Source organism: Castor canadensis, chromosome 6, assembly GCF_047511655.1.
Source record: "Castor canadensis chromosome 6, mCasCan1.hap1v2, whole genome shotgun sequence".
Taxonomy (NCBI): Eukaryota; Metazoa; Chordata; class Mammalia; order Rodentia; family Castoridae; genus Castor; species Castor canadensis.
Window position 1 is genome coordinate 70,142,521 of NC_133391.1, and position 23,071 is coordinate 70,165,591.

Below are 23,071 nucleotides of genomic sequence, written 5' to 3' on the forward strand. Positions count from 1 at the left end.
AATCCCAGCTATGAGGAAGGTGAAGGTGGGAGGATTGTGATTTTAGGCCAGCCTGGGCAAAAATGTTAGTGAAACCCTATCTCAAAAAAAAACCAAGCCAAAGCTGGGTGCTGGTGGCTCATGCTTGTAATCCTAGCTTCTTGGGAGGCTGAAATTGAGAGGATTATGGTTTAAGTTCAGCCTGGGCAAATAGTTCTCAAGAACCCATGTCAACCAATAGCTGAGTACAGGGCTGCCCACCTGTCATCCCAAGCTATGAGAGAAGCTCAGATCAGGAAGATGGTGACTCCAGGCCAGCCTGGCCAAAAAAGCTTACAAGATCCCATCTCAGCTGAAAAGATCTGGGTGCCTGTCATTCCAGTTACGCTAGGAAGGGTACACTAGGAGGCACAGGCCAGCCTGGGCAAAAAGTGAGACCCTATCTCCAAAATAATCAGAGCGAAAAAGGACTGGACGCATGGCTGAAGTGGTAGTGTGCCTGCCTTGCACGCTTGAGGCCCTGAGTTCAAAACCCAAGGAGTGCCAAAAAAGAAAAAAGAAATAGGAGAAGATGGAGTCTAGCTTCACATGGGAAAGATGTTAGGTCAGTGGAGACCCCAAAGGTGGAGGCGCTACTGACTGTGCTGGAAGGTGGTGAGCTCCTCATCACTAGAGAGGTGCAAGTAGAGGCTGGAGGGCCACCCAGTGAGTCTCTTCTAGACCTGAGACCCTGTGGACTTCACCTCACACTCCCTGTTGTCACCCCAACCTGCCCTTGGCCTCTATGCCTGACTTCATACCAATTCTACCCAAAGCCACAGCCCCGAGGGGAAACTAAGCCTCATTTGTTCTTTTCAATGAGCATAAGACTTTTGGTGATAGAGTTTGAATCTGGGAGAGTTCATAGACAATTACTGAGGAAATTCTTATAATTACTTGCCTTGTAATAAAACAAATTTTCCCCGAACATCATGCCATAGAAAGTTGTCTACAACATACTGAGGGTATTTTTATATAGCTGGGTGTGATGATTCATGCCTGTAATCCTAGCTATTTGGGAGGCTGAGATGGAGGCCAGTCTGGGCAAATAGTTCAAGAGACCCCATCTCCAAAATGACCAGACCAAAATGGACTAGAGGTGTGGCTCAAGTGGTAGAGTGTCTGCTTTGCAAGCATGAAGCCCTGAGTTCAAATCCCAGTCCCACAAGAGAAAATCATGGTATATAGAAGATACACGTATAATCCCATTGAAGTAGGACGATGTGTCTGTGGGGATGGGGAAGGGTAAGTGTTTGTGCAGTCAGGCGCCTTGCTGGAGGTTGGATTCATGTTCTTTTGCTCCCTTAATCTACTGCACAGGCAGGTCAGGACCCATCTCACTGTGGAGTGCCAGAAGGTTAGTATCTCTGGGAATGGAAGGGAGGGTAAGTCACCCCTTTGTTCTGAAAGAGGAACTTTTTGTGCTGCTCACCAGGGAAGAATGGCTGAGGAGGTGGGCAGAACAATGGAGCAACAGTCTTCCCTAATCTTTGTGAGGGCCTGGCAGGGACTGCTGACAGGAAGTGGAAAAGACTTGCATTGAAGGGCCCTGCATGGTTGGCTAGGAGCCCTTTGCTGGTCGAGGGGGATTATCGCCTTGCCACCCATCCCTGTAACCTCTCTTTGGCCATTGTGAACTTGACCCATGACTTGGTGCGTTACTCAATATCAGCTTGTGCTTGATCGTTCAGGTTACTCTACTACAGTCAGCGCATGAATATAGGACCAGAAGGGGCTGGATACCACCCCCACCAAGACACCTGGAGGGGCTGGGGACCCTGTGTGTAAGAGGGAGGTGGGAGAACCCAGGAGAGAGCAGCTGGGCTGTGTGTCTGACCACCGTGCTCTTCCCAGCTCATGGGGCTGGAACATTTGACCTCCCTGGGCCAACTGAGTCACCCTAATTGCACTCTGAATGGTGCAAAGGGACAGCCCTGAAACACAGGTGAATGTACATGTGATGGTGTGTGTACCAAAGTACACAGTGTGGGACTGCGCTCAGTAGTTAAGTGCTTGCCTAGCATGCACAAGGCTGTGGGTTCGATCCCCAGTACTGCAAAACAAACAACAAAAACCAGAAACAAAACCAAACTGCACTGTGAAAGAAGGTGTGCAAGAACACTCAACAAAGCAAAAACAGAGGTTCCCCTGATTTCCCCTGAGCATCCATTGTTTTTCATTATCAGGGAAAACCAACAATTATCACTTTAAAAAGGCACATAATATGGGCTGGTGGAGTGGTTCAAGTGGCAGAGTGCCTGCATAGCAAGCAAGAGGTCCTGAGTTCAAACCCTAGTATGGCCAAAAAAATAAATAAATAAAAAATCACTTGCTAGCTTACTCTGAGTTAGAACTTAGGTATGTACAAAACTAGAAATTTAATGTAGTATTCAATGTGTAATGAAGTGGTGCCCGCCAGGGCCTGGTTGAAACAAACCATTCCTGTTCATTTAAGCAGGTTGGGCATTACTGCAGGGAATTGGATGCTTGCACAGCGGGGGAGGTTGGAGAAGTGGGCTCTTGGCAGGACCCCTGGGAACAACTAGGATAGTAACAGAGCTGTCAGCTCAGCAGCTGCTGGCTCTGCTGCCATCAGAAAGACATGGTGTGTCCTGGTTAGTTTTTTGTGACAACTTGACTGGGCCAAGGGATGGCTGGTAGCACTGTTGCTGGTATGTCCAGGAGGTGTTTCTGGAAGACAATGGCATGTCAACCAGCAGTCTGAGTACAGGAGATACGCCATCACCAGGGCAGTGGGTACCATCCAACCCATCTAGGGAAGCCCTAAATGGAAAAGAAAGGCGAAGGGAGGGTGAATTCCCTCTTCCCATTCTTAAGCTGGGACACCCATCTCCTGCCCTCAGACATTGGAGCTCTTGCTTTTCTGTCCTGTGGCCTCTAGACTGACACCAGCTCCCAGGTTCTCAGGCCTTTAAACATGATTGAGTTATACCAACAGCTCTCCTGGGTCTGCAGCTTCCAATGGCAGACTGTGGGACATTTTGTTTGTGTTTGTGTTTGGGGTGAGGGTACTTCGTGCTTGCTGGGCAAGCACTCTATCACTTGAGCCACGCACTCAGTTCTTTGCTTTTAATTTGTTTTAGTTAGTTTTTTTTGATAGAGTCTCACAATAACTGCCTAGGCTGGCCTTGGTTGGTGATTCTTCTACCTCCACCTTCTAAGTCTCAGGGATTATAGGCATGGAAAACCACACCCCTTGGATTTATTGACCTCCTTGGCTGCAGGAGCCAATGCCTGTCATGAGTCTCCTCTTTTAACCCTCAGGACACCTGCTGCTTCTGTTTCTCTGGAGGACTCTGACTATGCACAGTAGACTTGGGGAGGGAGCTCCACTTTCAGAGCTAAGAACACACTGCTGTACCTGAGTCCAGGCCAGGTACCTCTGCCACACTGGCTCTCAACACCACTGAGCCAGCACTAGGCCATGTGAGTCATCAAGGACTGCTGTGAAAGTACCACAGATGGTGTGGCTGGAAAAACAGGAATGTATGGTCTCAGTGTCAAGACCAAGATGTTGGCAGGGTCGGTTCCTTTCCTTCTCAGGCTATATGAGTCTGGTCCATGTTCTCTCCTAGCTTCCAAGTGATTTGCAGGCCATCTTTGATATCCCTTGGCTTGTAGCTACAGTACTCCAATTCTGCCTCCATGTTCACATGGCACTGTCCCTGGGTGTGTCTGTCTCCAAGGAATGGTCCTTTTGTTTGTTTTCTTGAGACAGGGTCTCACTATATAACGCAGGCTGGCCTCGAACTCATGATCTCCTACCTCAGTCTCCAGAGTTCTGGGATTATAGCTGTGTACTATCACACCAGGCTCTAATGACCCCTTTGTAGAAGACAACAGTCATGTTGGATTAGGGCCCCACTCAATTCTACTGTCAGTTCATCTGAACTAATTACATTTGCAAAAACTCTATTTCCAAATAAGGTCAAACTGTGAGGTGCTGGGGATTAGGACTTCAGTTTGTGGGAGGGCCATGAGCCTGTAAGCAGACTTTGCTGGGGACATCCCACATGGTAGTGCTTCCAGCAATGACAGTGAAGAGCAGGAAAATGGCCTTCGAAGTCATTAGCTGATAGGTGGCAGCCACAGCTAATCAACCTTACAGTATGGGCAGCTGTCATGCACAATTCACTTAATGAACTCCGTGGTGCCCACAGTGATGACTGCATTCTAGGGAGTAGTGACACATTCTGGGAACTGACTTTGCAAATTTGTTTGACAAAGTTATCCCACCCAAATTCATTTATTATTTCTTGCCCTCCTGGAATTAGTTTGAAAGCTAAATGATGCATCCTGCTGCCACCACTTTCCCTGGGTCCTGAGAATTGTGTGCACACACAACCCGGACCCCATGCTCTCCTCTGACACACGATAAGTGGTTGGTTTAGAAGGGAACCGAACCAGCTGTCCAAGCTTCTCTACTTTGCTGTGCCACTGCCTTGCTATGTGGCTGGGACCTCTGCTACCCCACCTGTGACCAGGATCACTAGTCTCTGCCCACCTGGCAGAGCTTGGGCCTGGGGTGGTAGAGGAGGAGGAACCGTGATGTGTATGTCTTCTCTTCTCTGTTGCTAGCTTGCTCATTCAGGGCTGCATCTGTTGTTCTCTTTTCTCAAAAAAAATATATCTGAGTATCTATTGCTGCGCTCAGCACCATGGTAAGTAGAAAGGGAAGTCAGAGCACTTCTGATACAATTAGGGGAGTTAATACTCACCAATACTTGCTTTTGGAGAGGAGTGGAAATTCCACACTTGATCTTAGTCACAAGGCCGAGAAACGATGAGGAGTGGAAACTGAATTTGAGGTTTTTTAAACAAGAGGGCAGCTCCTGTGATCAAAAAGTCCGAGGGTAGACCAGCTTTAGGCATGGCGGGACTCAATGTTCCTGGAATTGTTCTCTTCATGAGAATGAGTTCTGGCAAATGAAAGAAGGGAAGAGAGGGAAAGAGGAAGAAAGATGTCACCTGTAGATGTGCCCAGGAGTAATGTCACTATAAGGAAGACAGTGTTCTGTGGTAGGAGAGCTCTCAGGGAGATGCAAGAGGATTTCAGAAGAGAAGGAACTGAGACACTCACGCAGTTGCTCATTTCTTTATTTGGGTCTTAAACATTCAGCTCCCATTTTGGACTTCACACTGAGCTCAGCAGGTCCACCAAAGATCAAGAAGTCCTTCTCTCAGGGGTTCCCACCATCTATTGGAGAAGGCAGACAGGTAGAAAGCCAGTTTCTAATTTGCGCAGTGTCACAGGGACACAGAGGGCACACTGAGAGCTCCTTTCCTCCCGGGAGGCCTGGGAAGCTTCTTGGAAGCAGGTTGCCATGACTCTGAGAGAGCAGGGCAGGGCAGGAAAAGAGCATGAGCAGAGCAGAAGCTCAGACAGGCTTGAGAGCCACTGGGGACCTGGCATGTACATCCCTCCCCACTCCTCCAGCCCGGCAACTGGGCCTCAGTTTTTCCATTTGTTAGATGAGTTGCTGAGGCTGAGGGAAGGGGAAAGGATCACACACACACACACACACACACACACAGACGAAACTCACTGACCTCACTGACTCCCAAAGGTGAGGGGTTTAGGTGCCAGAAGGGAGAGAGAATAAAATGAGCCTCATCTGTAGCAGGTATTATATTGTCATTTAAAAATAGTATTCATTGTTTGAATAGATAATGTCGACATTGTCATCATGACAAATGTACAAATGGTGTACTGAACAGAATAGGTTCCTGCAAAACCTACTTCCTTCCCCCACAAGAGTGAGTTAAAACCCTCATCCAGTGGCCCCAACCCTTTCCTTCCCTTTCTTTTCTTACTGTTCATTTTTTTTTGATAGGGTCTCGCTGTGTAGCCCACCATGGCCTCAAACTCGCAACCCTCCTGTGTCAGCCTCCTGATTGCTGGTATCACAACCTCAAGGCTTTCTGATCATAAACCACTAACTCTAAATAACTGGGGTTTTTTTTGTTTGTTTGTTTTGTTTTTTTGTTGTTTTTTGGTGGGACTGGGGTTTGAATTCAGGGCTTCGTGTTTGCACTCTGTCACTTGAGTCACACACCTCCTGTAAACAACTGTTTGTTTGAATACAGTTTATTTTATGTTATTAAAAATAAACCACTAAAAATAAAAATAAATTGTTATTTATGAATTTTTATAAAGAACTATTATATTAATGTTTCTTTAACACAAATAAAAAAAGTCAAAATTAGAAAGATAGATGTAAAAATAGAGGTCCTTAATATTTTTTCTAATTCTCAAATGGCACCCCTTTTGGCAATACTGACTTAGCTTTTTTTTCTTTTTTTTGGAAGTACTGGGGTTTGAACTCAGGATCTTGGGTTTGCTAGACAGGTACTCTACTGCTTGAGCTGGGTTCCAGCTGTGACTTAGCTTTAAGAATGTATAGAGCTAGTCGGGCACCGGTGGCTCCACTTGTAATCCTAGCTACTCAGGAGGCAGAGATCAGGAGGATCACAGCTCGAAGTCAGCCCGGGCAAATAGTTCTTGAGACCCTAACTCGATAAAACCCTTCACAAACAAGGGCTGGTGAAATGGTTCAAGGTGTAGGCCCTGAGTTCAAACCCCAGTACTTGGGAAAAAAAAGAAAAAAGAATGAGCCGAGGAGCTTGGTTGACTGAGGGCCTCGGAGGCCTTCATGTGCATGTACGTATGTGTGTACATGCGTGTCGTCTGTTTGCATGCATGTGTTCGTGTGCACCTGTGAACATGTGAACTAAGGGATGGAGACGTCGGGAGACTTGGAGACTTGAGAGATGTCAAGATCTGGGGGTCCCCTGAGTTGTGGGGGCTTGGGCCAAGCTTGCAGTGAAGTCCTGAATGAGGAGGATGTTCCTATAGGAACCATGGGCTGGGCCTCTTGGCACCAGGAGGCCTGGAAGGTCCTTGTACCCCATTTGGCTGTAGAAGGTAGAGCACCTTTCAACTTCACGATTGCACTCTCTCAACACCAACACCGGTGTCCACCCCTGCCCCCGCCTCTGTGGATAAAGAGCTGAACTACGGGTGGTGCACTGGGAGGTGGAAGCAGGCCCTTCGCTAACGTTTTCTGGGGTTGGGGGAGAGGCCACTATTGTAGGGGAGTCAATTTGATTTACACAAGAGTCAGAAAACAATTATTTCACCTGCTCGCTATAGAATGAATCCCTGTTGGCTCCCCATGCATGGAAGGGTTATGCCATAAAGGGGAGATGGAGAGAGGATTCCAACTGGATTCCTGGTTAGTGGGATTAGTGAAAATCGCTTCACTATCCCCTCTCGGCCTTGGCTTCTTAGGACTCTGCTTGTCCAACTTCTCCTATGCTGTGGAGCCGCCCTCCCTCCCTCGCTCTGCTCCTGCCTCTGCCCTGTCTCTCTGACGCCCCTCAGCCAGACCTCAGGACTGCCACTGACTCCAAGCCTTTGTAAACCACCCAGGACTGTTAAACAAATCCTATAATTAGAAGCCAGGTTTCCTAAACGAAGTGAAAAATGTAATGTTACCCTCTGTTTGTTCACTGGATGCTCAACTCATGTCCCATGACCCAGAGGAGCTGTGACCTTGGGTTTTCAAGAAGCCTTAATAAGGTAATGTTTACAAGGTTCTTAACTTTACAACTCTGCTGGAGTACAACTCTGTGAAGTGAGGACAAGCCATAACTAAAGGCGATCCCCTCTCCCCCATCCCGATGGGGAAGAACAGGTACCCTTAGGTTACACATGGAAAGCCCCACGACGTAATAAAGAAAGTGACTTCTGGTCTCAACTCTGACACTGACTTCCTGTGTGACATTGTATCAGACACTTTCCCTCTTTGGACTTCTGTTTGACTATCCATGAAGGAGAGGAGATGATGGGTATTGCTCTAAAAACGTCTTCCAAAGCTGGGCGCCAGTGGCTCACACCTACAATCCTAGCTATGTAGGAGGCAGAGATCAGGAGGATCGCGGTTCAAAGCCAGCCTGGGCAAATAGTTCACAAGACCCTATCTCAAAAAAATACCTAACCAAGAAAAGGCTGGTGGAGTGGCTCAAGTGGTGGAGAACCTGCCTAGCAAGCATGAGGCCCTGAGTTCAAACCCCAGTACCACCAAAAACAAAACAAAACAAACCCTCTTCCAAGGCTAACATTCTACAATTGTTTTCTGTGTCTACCACTGAATTTCTTCTCAAGTAAGGATTCTTTTCCAATTCCATTTTCCTTCTTTGGATTTCTCAGAAGGACTGGGTAATGAAATTTAAACTGCATAACACTAGTCTGGGGTTGGAAAGAGGCTGAGTTGTCCCAGCACTCAACTCCCAAGGGCCTCTCTGGTGAGATGAAATGCATAAAAGTCAACGTGAAAATGTCTAGGTGAAAAAGAACTGACAAGTCAACTCTCTGGGGTGATAAAACGTGAGGACTGGGGACAGTAGCCAGGACTGCTCTTTTGGGCGGTGGTCGCACTGCAAAGTCAACTTAACAGTGTGCTAGCAGTGTGAGAACTGATGTTTAATGTTTGTTGATTTCTTCCTATGAACCAGACTCTGCATTAAAGGCTTGCGTCTGTCCTCTCAGTTCGCCTCCCAGAAAACCAGGGAGATGGGTACCTCCTCGTTTTAGATGAGATGAAAGAGGGTTGGGGGTGTCAGTCAGTGATAGAGTGTGTGCCTGGCATACTCAAGGCCCTGGGTTTGATCCCTAGCAATGCATTAGAGAAAGACAGAGAGAGAGAGAGAGAGAGAGAGAGAAAGAGGGGGAGAGAGAGAATTTGTCCCTGTTGTGGTCTTGTGGTTGTGAGTGTTATATGGAAGTTCCCATCTCTGTGTCCCTGAATCCTTCTGAGGAGCAGAGCTCTGCCAGCCTGTACAGGACATGTGGCATAGGTAACAAAGACGCTTTTGCTAGGCAGAGCCTCCCAGATTTGGGAGCTGCTTGTTGCTGCAGCACAACTTAGCATCTCCTGACTGACAGAGCATGTGACAGACAGAGAGATCAACTTTGCTTTGCATATTCTCAGATAGCCAGTATGCAGTCAGCAGACAGAAGAAGCAGAAACATTTAAAACAACCAATAAGAGACCAAAGAGGATTTAGAAAGATTACTATCCAGAACCCAGAAATGTGCCCCAGTGGGGCACTTAGAAGTCTAAGTCACTGCTTTTCAGTGACTCTGAAAAGCAGGGTTGCTCAGGGGTTGAGCAAATGGGATGGAATACAAAGGAATCCTAGTATGGAAGACAAAAGTTTTGACCATATCTATGTGAGCGTAAGACTGAGGACCAAACAATCCTAGTTGTTTCCATCAGCACAGTGCTGGGGAGAGGGAGGCCAGGGTCAACCTGACCCTGCCGTCTCTCCAGAGCTCACCCAGAGAGCACGTCCCTCTGGCAAAAAGCCCTCTCGCCATACTCATTCCCTCCACTGCAGAGTGGTGCATGGAGCACAGGTGGCCATGAAAACAGTTTGGAATACTTTGGCTGGCCTTTGCTCCTCTGTGGAAGCTGCCTGATGACGGAGTGCCCACTGCTAACCACTGCCGGTTTCGATGCTTGTGAACTTTCCCTAAGCTGGGCAAGGGTTAGGGAAACTGGTGGCCAAAAATGACCACAGGGACCCAGGCTTCCATCCCAAGATCTATCTCTTCCCCCTCACCACATGGCCATGAGCAGGTGAAAATGGGATGTGAAAGTGCTTTTCAAACCGTACAGTGCTCTATGCACAGAAGGAGTATCAACACTCCTGCCAGACAGTGGGCAGCGGCAGGGCTGCTTCTGTCATCCAGAGCCAGGAACTGTAAAGCTCCTCCTGACATCAGAGCAGTTATCAGGCCTTCTTTCCTGGGAATGATGCTCTGGAAATGGGCAGATTCCACGCTAGCCGCTTCTTCCTCTTTCCTCACAGTATCTATGACAACTGACCTTCCAATGGAAATTTGGCAAGATTTCACATTCTGGAGACGTACTACCTTCCTCCACATGCAAGGTCATGGGCTTCCCAGAGGCCCCAGAAGTTCCCATTGAGGAGGGAGGTGCAGACTACTGAGAGGAGAGGGGCCCAACAAAGGTCTCCAGTGGCAGGCTGCTTTTGAAGTATCAGCCTTGTCATGTCTGCAGTCCTCCACCAGAAACTAAATAAGCTCAGGAACTGTTGCAGTTGTCCCCTGCTGCGTCCCCAGTGCCTAGAACAGTGCTGGGCACACAGTAGGTGCTCAATCTGTTTTTGTTAAGAGTAGTGAATGACCCCTCTCTCAAGAATTGTCAAAGGCTCTTCACTGCCTGTAGATGGTGCCTTGAAGGTCCCGGCTCACAGACACTTCTAGAGCAGACTGGGCAAGATATGAAAACGCCACCTGGGGCCTCCTCGAAGGCCTAGGTCACAGAGACAGCTGTGAGGGAGGCTAGGGTTGTAATTCACCTTGGCCCTAAGTGCTAATGAGTTTTCTGAAGGTCAGGAGGACAGGGACAGAGGCCTTTGCTCTGGTCACCAAGGCTTCTTGCTCAAGGATAATGCAATGTGTCTCAGACTTACTGCCTGTCCCCCAAACGGTGGGTCATGAGTGGCCCTTGGGGTGTCCTTCAGCAAGTCCTGTCCTGGCCATGCTGGCCCCAGGCTCCCAGGCTCAATAACAGAACAAGGAGAGCCTAAGACGCCATTCTCAAGTTCACACCCAGACACACACCAAAACGACTGCAATAAAACAGTTCTGCCTGTGCCCGGAACAGACAGCGATGTGCACTGCACACTTTGACGAGTGCCACTTGTGCAAGTAAACCTAGTGTCAGGGAGCAGGACTTGGAACCTGAGCCGCGGTTCAGGTCAGTCCCCGCCCCAACCTGCCCTGCCTCACCCTCAATCCCAGACTCCTCTCTTGGAAGCAGTCAACCCTTTTCTTTCCCACGTCCCCACAGTCTGGTTACTTCCTACACCTGGGTTGGAACTCTGGGCTCCGAAGAGAGCATTTCTGAGGCAGCCTGTCCCCTTTTCCACCTTCTGCTGAATTGTGGGACTCCCTCCCCCAGACAGACACTGACCCACTAGCAAGAGGAGGAGCTGGAAGCTTTGCTGGGGGAAAGGCAGAATTCTGGCTCTTGTAAATCCAGACGTCCTATAACTCTGACCAGATTATAAACATCCCCTGGGCCTCAAGGGAGGATATGTCTGTGGACCGGGCGCCTCAGCTGCCCAGGGACAGGCTGTTCATTCCATGGTCCCCACAGGCTCCCTTGGGCTCCTTCCTGCTCCAGGTCTGGCAGGACAGCGCCACACGGGGGCCTGAGGGCTGCAGAGAAGATCCAATTTGGAAGGAAACTTTTAACGCTTGAGAAGCCCAGCGCCCTCCCCACCTTGCATGCCCTCAGTGTCCCCAGTCAGGCCTCAGCTGGAACATCGGGCCCTGTGGGGGAGGGGCTCCTTTCTCTGGGCAGTCCATTTTATTCCTGGAACTCTCTGGTGGTTAGAAGTTTCTAGAACTACACTAGAATATTCCTGTGCCACCTGATTGGGCGGATAAGAACCATGTGTGCAACAAAATAATAGCAGGGCCAATCCCAGAGCACCTGCCCTGGGACAGCATTGTACACACATGATCTTACCACTGACCCTCCTCGAGAGCCAGGCTCAGGTTAGCTTACCTGCCCAACGTGACCCAGCTGTTGCGTAGTCAGGCTGGGGTCCAGGTCACTCTGGTTCAAAGTTTGTGCTTTAAATATTAGTCTAAACTGGCTCTTCATGAAAATCAAAAATTTAAAAAAAAAAATAGCTCACATACCCACAAGAACACCACACGACAAACACAGGCACACAAGCCAGATGACAATAATGGTGGCCTAACTGGCCAAAGCTGAAGTGCCATTACGTACAAAGTCCATCCCCAGGGAGCAAAGTCCATCCCTGGGTGGGATGGAGGTCACCAGCAAAGACACTTTAGGAGGTTCCTACATTAGTACTGGAATGACACTGTGTACCCTACCTCTTGATGGTCCATGGGTGGCGAGTGCTAATAAGACACCTAGCTACAGTGTGGAGTCAATCTGCAGCCCAGAAGCGTAAACTTGAAACTAGAAGGAGGGCGTCTTGGAACCTGAAATCCCTGCCCCAACGTGCACTTCTTTGATGTCCCTGTGTGGGCATTGGTGCTGAGGGTCGTGCTGATGTGACCCCTCCTCCCCCCAGCTGGCATGTCTGAGGGACCGCCCATTCACCAGGACTTTCCCTTTTTTGAGAACTGGGAGCTTGCTGGCTGGGGATGTTCCCAACAGTGTTCCCGTCCAGGGAGCTTAAAATAGCCCCTCTTGGCTGGGGCTCTGGAGTGAGCAGCGAGGCAGGCATTTGTGCAAATATGGGCCTGGGAGAAGGACTCCATCCCAGGAAGGAGGGTGGGGTGGGCAGCATGGCAGAGGAGCCAGGACCTCCTGGGGGATGCTCCCTCTGGGCCACAGCCAGCAAGGCGCCTGTTAGCCTCCTTCTGCCTCCCTGACCTTACTGGGTCCACTTGGGCAGGGTTTAGAAAAATCCCTCAGGTCTTCCTGGCTTACTCGAGGCTCCAAAGTGGGCCCACTGAATAGTGGTCTCTGCATTCTTCTACTGGTTCTAGCCTCCTCCCCACCTTTTCCTGCCTGGGAACACTCCGGAAGCATCCTCAAAGGCCCAACTCAAAACTTATTTTAACAATAGCAAAGACAAGCCAGGTGCAGGTTGCTCACGCCTGTAATCCTAGCTACTCAGGAGGCAGAGGTCAGAAGGATCTCTGATCTGGGCAAATAGTTCGTGAGACCCTATCTTGAAAACACCCAACACAAAAAAGGGCTGGTGGAGTGGTCCAAGGTGTAGGCTCTGAGTTCAAACTCCAGTACCACAGAACAAACAAACAAAAAACAAAAGCAATGACAATCTCAGTTGCCATTAATTGAACACTTTTTATATCCCAGGCACTGTGTTAAGCATTTTAACATGAATTGTCTCATTTGATCCTCACATAAATACATTGAGAACCAAGTTGTTATTAGCTCCACTGTGCAGAAGAAATGAAGACTCAGAGAAGTCAAGTAATGTTCCCAGGTCACACAGATAAAGTTTGTCAACCCTAGAGTCTGATCTTACCCCTAAGGTTGCACCTGCTTCTCTGGGTCCCCACTGCTGTGGCCTCCCGCTCTCCATTTTAGCATTGCCATCTTGGATTACAGCTGGTTTGATAAATGTACCAAATATTTAGTGAGTGCATTCCATGTGCCAGAAATGGTACTGTTCACGCCCTGGAGCTCTCAGATCCCCCAAGGACTTTAGTTTGGCCTTGGGTCATGAGCTCCTGACCTTGCAAAGGTCCGGGTTGCTTGAGGATGTCAGGGGAGACTTTGGCATCACAGCCCCTGCTTGATGACCAGCTAACCAGCCGGCCAGTCTCATGCCTCTTCTTTCAAAGTGCCTGCTCCTTGCCCCACCGCAGTGGACAGCAAACAAACTTGCTGTGAATCTTCTTTGACTTTGGGCAAATGGTGAAGTAAGCTCTGTGAGCCTCAGTTTCCCTGATCACAAATTTAGGGGATAAACTAGAACTCCAGTGCAGGGGTCGAGAGGATTTCATGAGCCCACACACACTAAGGAGTTGGCGCAGTCCCCGGCAGTTGGGAGATGACTATTAAGCAGCAGCTATTATTATTACTAGTTGCTATTTATTTCCCATAGCTTAGCAGACAGAAGCCCTCAGCCCCACCCTGGTGGCCATACCATTCCTGCCTGACATGGAAGGGGTCTGGGTGAGCATCAGGTCCTTGGCAGAATCAGACTTGCTCAGGAAGCCCACTGTGCGCCTTGCTGGACCCCTCATGTTCAGCCTCAGTGCCCAACCCAGGCTGAAGAAATGGCTGATGCTGGGGGTCACCAAGGTTCCCTGCTCTCCTGGTCTGTCTGCCTTTCTGCTGGCGCCACCTGGTGGTGCTTGAGTGAGGCACTGCTTCTGGTGGGGCTGCAGCTGAGGCTTCTGAGCACCACTGCCACCCCTCACTGTCCACCCGCTGTCTACCCATCCATCCACTGTGCCCTCTTTCACACATAACCACGGCCTCTTGTGGGCAAAGACTCAAGAACCCCAGCCTTGTTTATGGGTGGAGCCCCTGAAGCCCTGTTTGCTACATCTCCCTCAGCACTGGCACTACTTCTGGGGTCCCACGACTGCCTGCTTTACACTCAGGACACCACTATGGGAAGACTACCCTTTAGTGGTTTCTGAAAGCCAAGGCAGGAGGAAGGGTCTCCTTCCTGGCCTGAGATGGCCCAGGGATGGGAAGTCTACTGATGGCCACTGATCACATCTCTAGGACCTCCCAGGCTCCTGTTGTGAGGTCTCTGTGGCCCCAGAAGGACTAGCATAGCTCCTGAGTCCCCACCAGACCAGCAAGGAGTCCCAGCCTAGCCTGGAGCTGCTGGTACATACTTTAAAGGAAGAGCAGTGAATAGAATCAGGAAGTCGGTTCTGCTCCCAGCTCCACCACAAACATGTTGGAAGGCCACTCCTTACCTGAGTTTTAGTTTCCTGGAAGTACAGTGGGTGGGGGACAGGCTAGGTGAGGGGTGAGGACTCCCATAGCTTCCACACTGGGCTTGTGTTAAAATGCACATTCCCAGGACTCCTAGATCAGGATCTCTGGGGCTGGGGGCCTGGTACCTCTGTTAGCAGACACTGCGGCTGGGAGGCTGTGCATGCGAGCAGTAAGGAGACTGGTGGCTTCAGGGGTCCTCTGTGCCCCAGTACTCATCTTTCAATCTCCCCATCTTTCTGTGGCTATGGGGAGGGATGCCCCAGCTGCATGTCTGTGGGGTCCCACAGCAGCAACAGAGGGAGGCAAAGAGCCGGCACAGAACCCAACCAGCTGCCTCCATTCACTCCCTTTCATTTGTTCAATGACAGTGGCGGAGGGGCTGGGACAGGGGGGCTGGGGGTGGGGGCCCTTATTGCCCGAGGAGGTATTTTCAGAGTCCCCCTCCCTCTGGAGTTTCCAAGGACAGAACAGAGCCCTGTGTAGTATTTGACCAAATATGGTGGTATCTCTCAGAGCTCGAGCCCCAGCCAGCTCCTCAGTTATGCTGTGGAAACCTGCCCCACACAGATTAATCTTGTGACATTCAGGAGCGCCTCTCGCCCTGCCTTCCTACCCTCGCCAATTCCTGTAAATGGCCAAGAATGACCCTCAGTTAGACAGGGCACAGCAGGCTGTATGCTCACAGGGGCCCTTCCGTCCTCCTCTCACCCCCATTCCTGCTTCCCTCAGAGGATTTGCTGCCGATCCTCTCTGGCTGGGCTGTTCACCCAAGGTGAGAAGCCTTGGCCACAGGGGCTGGTCAGTTTATCTTGTGAGTTCAGTCCCTGTGGACCCTGGGGTCAGCTGAGCTTAGGAAGCTGTGGCCTGCATCTGGGAAGGTCATACTGCCTCTCAGCCAAGAGGGGCCTGAGGTATTCAAAGGAGGGGATGGCTGAGTAACGACAGCCATGCTAGTGCTTATGCTGATGAGGCTAGCTTATGTTTACTGTTGCAAAATCATTTTAGAAAAAATAATTTGTATAATGAATGGCCAAGTGTTTATTGAGCACTTACTATATGCAAGGCATGTGCCAGCTATTTCACATGGGTTATCTCCTTTATCCTTCTAGCAGCCTTAAGAGATGGATGCTATGATTATTCCCATTCTAGTGATGTGGGGACTGAGGCTCAGAGAGATTCAGGGAGGAATGTGCTAGGCCACTGTCTATTCCTGGATACAACTTCCATTTACAAAGGGAACTGATGCTGAGACAGACAGAAGGTCACAAACCACACAAGGGGCTGGCCCCAGGAGTGGAGACTTTCCATACAAGAGGGGCACAGGTGCTTCAGGGCCAGAACAAATGGCTGTGAGATCCTCGCAGATCTGCAATGGGGCCTATGTGAAGTACACAGATTCAGAAACATGTTCGCAGCAGGCTGGAGTTGTGCAGAAAATACCCCAGGACAAACAGCGTGGGGGCGTGCATAGAATTCTGGATGGGAACCAGGCCCAGGCCCCAATTCTGACACCTCTAACTCTGTGCAATACTGGGCCTCAGTTTCCCTGCCTGTGAGCTAGAGGAGTGGGCCATTGAGTTCCGAGGCAGGCAGAGGCTGGCATGCCTGAGGTGGTTTCCCAGAGAGATAGGGCCTGTGTCCTTCTCTTGGCCAACACACTCCGAGAACATTGGCTCTCCTGACCTGACCAACCGACAGCCCACCCCTCCTCCACCCTCACCCCTTGCCATCTGCAAAGCAAACGAAGCTGATTGTCTTCGCCTGCCCTGTGGGTGCTGGCCCAGAGGCCGGCCGCAGGCCACAGGCGGAGGTGCCACCGGCCAGGGCCCCCGCCAGACACACAGGGCATTGTCCCTTGGTCAACAGCCCCTGGGCACCTCAGTCCTGCTCCTGGCCTGCCCCCACACCCCTCACCGCCTGCCACTGCGCTGGGCTCAGCCAGCTGGGGGCCCAAGGCTCCCAGCTGATGACGAGCCCACCCACCCACGCCCCCAGCAGCCCCCTGTCGAGCTATAATTGCCTCGCTCCATCCTGTTGCTGCCATTCTCTCCACGGCGGCATCTGGGGTTCCAGGCAGGCGGCAGCTGCGGGGCGACCGCTGGCTTGGCGGGATGGACTGGCCGCACAGCCTGGTACGTGGCGTGTCCCCACCCTGCCCCCACCTCCTTGGGCCGAGGGCTTTAGCTTTTCTTTCCTCCTGATTAATGGCTGCCTCTGTTTGGCTTGGAATCTGCAGAGGCCAGTTCCCCTCTGTCCTCTCCTCCAGGACTGGAGAGAAACAGAGATGGGTCTCAGAGCCTGCAGCCATGGCCAGGAGCTCGGGCTCCGGATCAGGGGTTCGGCCCATCCACACTGAGCTCTTTCAGGCCCAGCCATCGAGGAGCTCCTGGCAGACTCAGGTCAGGTTTTTCCAGGCCTGGTTCCTGGGATCCAGCAGGCTGAGTGACCTTGGACAAGTCCTTCTGTCTCCGTGTCCCATCTGGAAAGTGAGGGAAGGGGACTGTGAGTCTCTGTGCTTCTCCAGTACAGCCAGAGTTCAGGAATGCCATGTGAGGAGCTCAGCTGAGAGAGCCTATTGTTGGGGAGACTTTTTTTTTCTGCCACCAAAAGGAAGCGTTTAGCAACTTGAATCTCTGGGATAGATTTCGTGCCAGGAAGTGGCTCTGCGAAGAGAGGCTCTGCTGGAACTTGTTTTTCAAGAGCCAAGACTTGCTGGGTTGCCTGGATAAATCAGACCCAGGCTCAGTGCACTGTGGGGTGAGGGATGCCAGGAAGGCATAGAGAGATTCAGCAAAGAGATAAAAGACACGTAGAAAGTAGTCTGTTCTGGCAGCTCTGCCGCCACCCAGGTATCCGTGACCCCTCTCTCCCTTTCTTCCTTTTCTTGTTCTTCCACGTGAGCCAGGGGCTGGCAGGTTGCTCCTGGGGAGGGAGAAGAGGGTGGCAGGGGGTGGATGGCTATCAGTGGTGTGGGGCAGGCAGAGAAGGGCAGTAGGTGTGTCCTGGGGATGGAGTCCTCCAGGGAGTCCTCAGCCAGGACTTGTCCATCCCCACACTCACCTCATGTCCCTTCCTCACACCCAACTCTATTTCAACCGTACCATTTCCTCTGGGCAAAGCTCATAAACAGTCAAACCTATCTCCCTCTTCACCCTGCCTGGAAAACTTTAGAGTCCCTCTGCTCATGTCTGTCTCTCCTTATCCTGCAAGCCTCACCTGACATGTCCCCTTCGCAGAAAAAGCTTGACCTGGCTGTTGCCCTGGGCCAGGCTAAGCAGAAGTCCTGTTCTCCAGTCACCCCTGCACTATTGCTACTGCTGGCAGCAGGACTGAGGGTCAGGATGTAGATGGTGGTGTCATCCATTCACTCAAAGTGCTCTCTGAATGCCTAAGTGCCCGGCACCACATGGGGGCAGACAGTGGGTGGAAAGGGACACAATGCTCTCACGGAGTCCATGCCTAGTGGGAGACAGACATAAAGGAAGCACACGTACAAATGTGAGATTGCAGTCAGGCAAGTGGCTGGTGGGTTATGAGAGCCCCAGAGGCACTTGAGCCCACATGTGGGGACGGGAAGTTGTTCAGAAGGTGAGGGGAAAAGGCAGAACTCTGCAGGTAGAGGCCTACGCAAAGTCCCTGTGGCAGGGATGAGCAGGTGAGAACAAAGACTGAGAGGAGGCCAGAAGCTGGAGCACAAGCACCAGAGGAAACAGACAGGGGCCTGGGAGACCCACTGGGCAATGGTGAGGGTGTTAACTCAGAAGGGGACATTACCGAATTTTCATTTCAAAAGACTGTCCTTGGCCTTGGTGTGGAGAATCAATTGGAAGAGCCAGAGGTGGTTTGGGGAGACCAGTCAGGAGGCTGTACTGCTGTCCGAGAAGCAGTGATGGTGCTGCAGATGGAGCAAGTGGGTGGGGGGGCGAGATTTTCAGGAGGAGCCATATCTTTAGGACTTAAAGGTGAGTTGCATAGAGGGGAGGGAGAGGGAGGCATCACTGGTGCCCATCATGGAGTGTGGTGTACAGTAAGTGTCCGTTACACAGAACCAGGCCAGGACATGGCAGAGGCAGAGGAGGCAGCCCACTCAGAGGCCCTTTCCTCTTCTGTCTTCCCTCTCTCCTCTCTGTACTCTGAGCCTTGGTCCACAGAGACTTGGTTCTCCTGCCTTTGACCAATGGTCTTCCTCTTCAGCTGCTCCTTCTTGCCATCTCCATATTCTTGGGGCTGGGCCAGCCAAGGAACCCCAAAGGCAAGAGGAAGGGGCAAGGGCGGCCTGGCACCCTGGCCCCTGGGCCTCACCAGTTGCCGCTGGACCTGGTGTCTCGGGTGAAGCCCTATGCCCGCATGGAGGAGTACGAAAGGAACCTTGGAGAGATGGTGGCCCAGCTGAGAAACAGCTCCGAGATGGCCAAGAGAAAGTGTGAGGTCAATCTGCAGTTGTGGCTGTCTAACAAGAGGAGCCTGTCTCCCTGGGGCTACAGGTAGGTGGGCTGGGCAGTAGAGGGTCAGCTCCCTCCCACCCCCCCACATCACTGTAACAGGAAAGACCTTGGCTTTAGTTGTTTGTGGGTCTGTTTGAATCTTGTCTCTGCCTCTTACAAGCTGTGCGGCTTTGGACCAGTTGCTGAGCCTCGGCTTCCCCAAATGGAGGAGATTATGGTACCTGCTTCATGGGCTTGCTATAAGATGATTTCCATACAGACTGTTTATTATCCTTCAAACCTCAGCTGGCCTTCCCATAATGCACTTTGTCCAGCCCCGTGGTGCCTTGTGCACTCCTCAGCCTCAGCACTTCCGTGCTGTGTTGCTGGCTGTATTCGTGTCTATCTCACTCCAGACAGGGACCTTCCTGATGCTTGCATCAGACTCATCTAAGGGTTCCTATGCCTCACCGGGTCACAGTCTCCACGGATGAGGCTTACAGCGTGGTAGTCTACCTACCTCCATATGTTTAGGGCACACAGACAGGTTTGCACTTGGGAATCACCCTGTCCTAGGTGACAAGGCAGTGTCTGACCTGGTTCCAGTTCCATCTCTCAGCTCAGTGCCTAGCACCAGTAAGTACCAAATGTATACATGTTGAATAATAAATAAACAGCTGACTCTGAAGGGTTCTCACTCACAAACTCACATCAAAGATTTCTAGCCACACAACTTATATTCTGGGACCCTAGAATAGCAACGCTGACGAGAATTTTCTGTGATGGTGTAAGGTCCAATATAGCAGCCACTGGCCTCAGATGAGCAAATGAAGGGCTAATTTTGGTTGACTTAAGCTGGCACATGTGGCCAGTGGTTACTGCATTAGACAGCACAGCCCTGGAAAGCGGCAATGGCGAGAGTCAGCAAGGATCTTCCAGAGCCTGGCTTCCCCACTTTACTGCTCCCAGGAATCTCTCCGGGGTCTTGTAAAAACACAGGCTGTGATTCAGGAGGTTCTGCATTCATTTCTAACATGCTCCCAAGCATAATAAGGACAGGCCATGCTGCATGTTCACAGGTCCAGTTCATCTATAACAGAAGAGGAAACTGAGACACAAGGAAGGAAAGGTTACAGCAAGTCCTATGTGCTCGGTTCCATGAGAACACCAGGAAGGGCTCAGCTGGTTTGTTCATTATTGACCACCTAAAGTCTAGGACAGAACTGCTGAAGGCTGGGGCCCACAAATGGTAGAACCACACCAAAAACAAAACAAAACAAAACAACTTGTTGAGTCACTGGAGACTCAATCATAATAGAATCTGACTCCTCTTCCCTGGGAATTAGGCATCACATTTTATTTCTGTAGATCAAGTTCCCCCAAAGTATAAAAATAGAGTGGGGTAGGTGGAGGGAAGCTTAGGTTTCTTTGTGGTCCCCACAGTACAATCTAGTACCGGGGTGAGCATCGTGGTGGATGAATGAAGGAAGCTGGTGACCTTAAACCATGGGGCAGTGACTTGCCTTCCTGATCTTCCTTTCCTCACTGGGAACGAGGAGTGATTCCTGCCTTTCCTCCAGTGCCGCAGTCTTGCCGTGAGAATCACGTGGGGAAGGCACCATTTGCCATTTTCTCTTTCTGGACCACCCTCACCCCACGCTCTCTCTCACTCGCTCCCGGCAGCATCAACCACGACCCCAGCCGCATCCCCGTGGACCTGCCCGAAGCGCGGTGCCTGTGTCTGGGCTGCGTGAACCCCTTCACCATGCAGGAGGACCGCAGCATGGTGAGCGTGCCTGTGTTCAGCCAGGTGCCAGTGCGCCGTCGCCTCTGTCCCCCGCCCCCGCGCCCGGGACCCTGCCGCCAGCGCGCTGTCATGGAGACCATCGCAGTCGGCTGCACCTGCATCTTCTGAGCCCACCCCGCAGCCAGGCCGCGGCGGAGACCGCCCTCCCCGCACCTCAGTGCCACGCAAGGCTAATGAAAAGTAAACGCTGTCCTTTGTAAATCAAGGCTTTGGGTTTGCTCCTTGTGGCTCGGAAGCCAAATCTGGAGGAGGGCTGGAGACCTCTGGGAGGCAGTTTCCATCACTCTTGGTTCTCCAACACTGACATAGGCTATTAAAAATACTGCCACCGTTTCTACCATTTTGAACAGTGGCAGACCTCCTTTAATTTGGGTTCACAAATCTGTAATTCAGCCATATTGTTGAAGCTTGGGTAGTGTAAACCAATAGGGAGTTAACAAGAACTAACACCACTCAGGCACCTAGCTCCTTTGAAGAGGTGACTGACAGCGTTAAGGTAGGGCTGAGCCTTTCTGGTTGCCACAGATGATCCATTTTGTCTCAGCTTCTCTGCAGATCAAAATTGGGTGAGAAGGCGGCTGTCCAGGTTGCTAAAAAGCAGGCATTTTCCACCTGGGCCATCAACCCCCTAAGGCTTCATGTCATTTACATGTTTTTTTCTGGGGCAAGGAATCCCAGCTTTGAATAGTCACTTGAGCTTGAGAGGTGTCAGTATAGACCATTCTAACCACCTGGTTAGCTGATTTGTTGGTACCAGTGGTTCTCACACTTCAGCTTGCATTAGTTACACCTGCAGAGCTGTTCAGGCAACTGGTGGGCCCCACATCTAGATGTTCTGACTTAAGTGAGGACTAATATTTTGCATTTTTTTTTGATATTTTTCATTCTTATGCATTGGGTTCTTTTCACTAGAGTGGCTCCTGTTGATGCTGCTGATACTGGTCTGGGATCACACTTTGGGAAGCACTGGCTTATCTCAAAACACTTCAGAAGGACTTGTCTTAATGCCCATGCTGGCTCTTGCCCCTTGATGCTAACTCTGCTTCCCCCTTTAGCCCCTAGCAATTCAATCCTCCCCCTGGGCCCTCTTAACCTCCCAGCAAGTCTGAATCAGCTGTCCTAGGATCTAAAAATACCCTCTGTCCCCCAAGACAGCTGAGGGGCTCTGGCTATTTTCTGAGGGTGAGAATAGCTAGCACTTGGAGTTAACTTCCATGGGGCTGATAGCCCCATGCAGGAATACTTTGCTTGGCTGCCCAAGCTTCTGTGGTCACAGCAGCCTCGGCACTGAATGTTTTAAGGGTCTATTCATGAAAAACCAATGGTTAGGTATGTGCCCCTAGTAAGTAACTTACCTTTTTTGGTATTGTTCTAGAGTGGATACTGGTTAAAATTACTCAGGAAGCTTCGGCCTGGTTCCAGACACATGGAAAATAAACTTCATGTGCCAGCCGGTGCTGATCCCTGCAGCAGTCACTTCTCCCTCAGGGGGTTGCCCATCTCTAAGATCCACGCCCTCTCTCCCCAGATAGCTATTCTGGTCTTTTCTTCCCCCTCAGTGCTGGGGATAGAGCTCAGGGCTCCATGAATGCTAAGCACACGCTGTCACCACTGAGCTACACCCCCAGCCCTGTGATCTTCAGCTCTCAAGACTTAGGCCTACATAAAGGGCATGAGGTGCCAAGGCCTTTTGGGAGTGAAGGTGTAGGAAAAGTTGAGCTGCTGGAGGGTTGAGACTAGTCCTGGCCTTGCACAATTACCCTGGGGGCATAGGGATGGAGGGACCTCTCCATGGTGAGAAGGGGCAGTCTTTCCACCAGAGCATCAAGGGCCCCAGAGATGCTCAATAAAAGTCAGTTATAATCCCCAGTCCCACCAAAAAAAAAAAAAAAGCCAGTTATACTTGGATGACACCTTTTCCTCTTTCTGGGCTCTGGTTCCTCACCTGTGGAATGACCAGATGACAGGATTTAGGGACCACTAAATTTCCACTCTCACCATTCTGTGATCCCATGAGCCTGGGCTGGCAGCAGCTGGGTTGAGAACAGGGTCTACATGGCACCCTAGAACCTTCCTTTGCTCTGAGTCTAAATGTGTTTTCTGTTTCCCACTCCATGGGATGGGGGCCTCAACCCCTGGGCTCAGTGTTGCACCTCCAGCACCTGGCCCAATGCCAAGAGCAGAATGGGGTGCAATGCTTATGAAGGTGCTTGCAAATGAATGCAAAGGTCCCTGGGGGAACCCAAGGTCTGCCCCTACTCCCTGTGAGTGCTCCTTCATGGGTGGGTGTG

The 23,071-nt window shown here is 50.9% G+C and overlaps 1 protein-coding gene across 2 annotated transcripts; it reads left to right on the forward strand.

The window, feature by feature from the left end:
• The first annotated feature begins 16,570 nt into the window (after positions 1 to 16,570).
• On the forward strand, positions 16,571 to 21,112 carry Il17b (interleukin 17B). Of its 2 annotated transcripts, none has more exons than XM_020170013.2 (3): positions 16,571 to 16,681; positions 18,744 to 19,033; positions 20,657 to 21,112. In XM_020170013.2, the coding sequence occupies exons 1-3, from the start codon at positions 16,661 to 16,663 to the stop codon at positions 20,886 to 20,888; spliced, it is 543 nt and encodes a 180-aa protein (XP_020025602.1). In that variant the 5' UTR covers positions 16,571 to 16,660; the 3' UTR covers positions 20,889 to 21,112. The 2 variants fall into 2 exon arrangements, with proteins under 2 accessions (XP_020025602.1, XP_073932776.1); XM_074076675.1 differs by lacking the exon at positions 16,571 to 16,681 and adding an exon at positions 18,206 to 18,292.
• The last annotated feature ends 1,959 nt before the right edge of the window (positions 21,113 to 23,071 follow it).

Excerpts from the sequence above, each read along its gene's own strand:
- Il17b (XM_020170013.2), top strand. The coding sequence starts at position 16,661 with ATGGACTGGCCGCACAGCCTG. Across the intron at positions 16,682-18,743 it reads TGGACTGGCCGCACAGCCTG|CTGCTCCTTCTTGCCATCTC; the intron begins GTACGTGGCGTG and ends CTTCCTCTTCAG. Across the intron at positions 19,034-20,656 it reads CTGTCTCCCTGGGGCTACAG|CATCAACCACGACCCCAGCC; the intron begins GTAGGTGGGCTG and ends CGCTCCCGGCAG.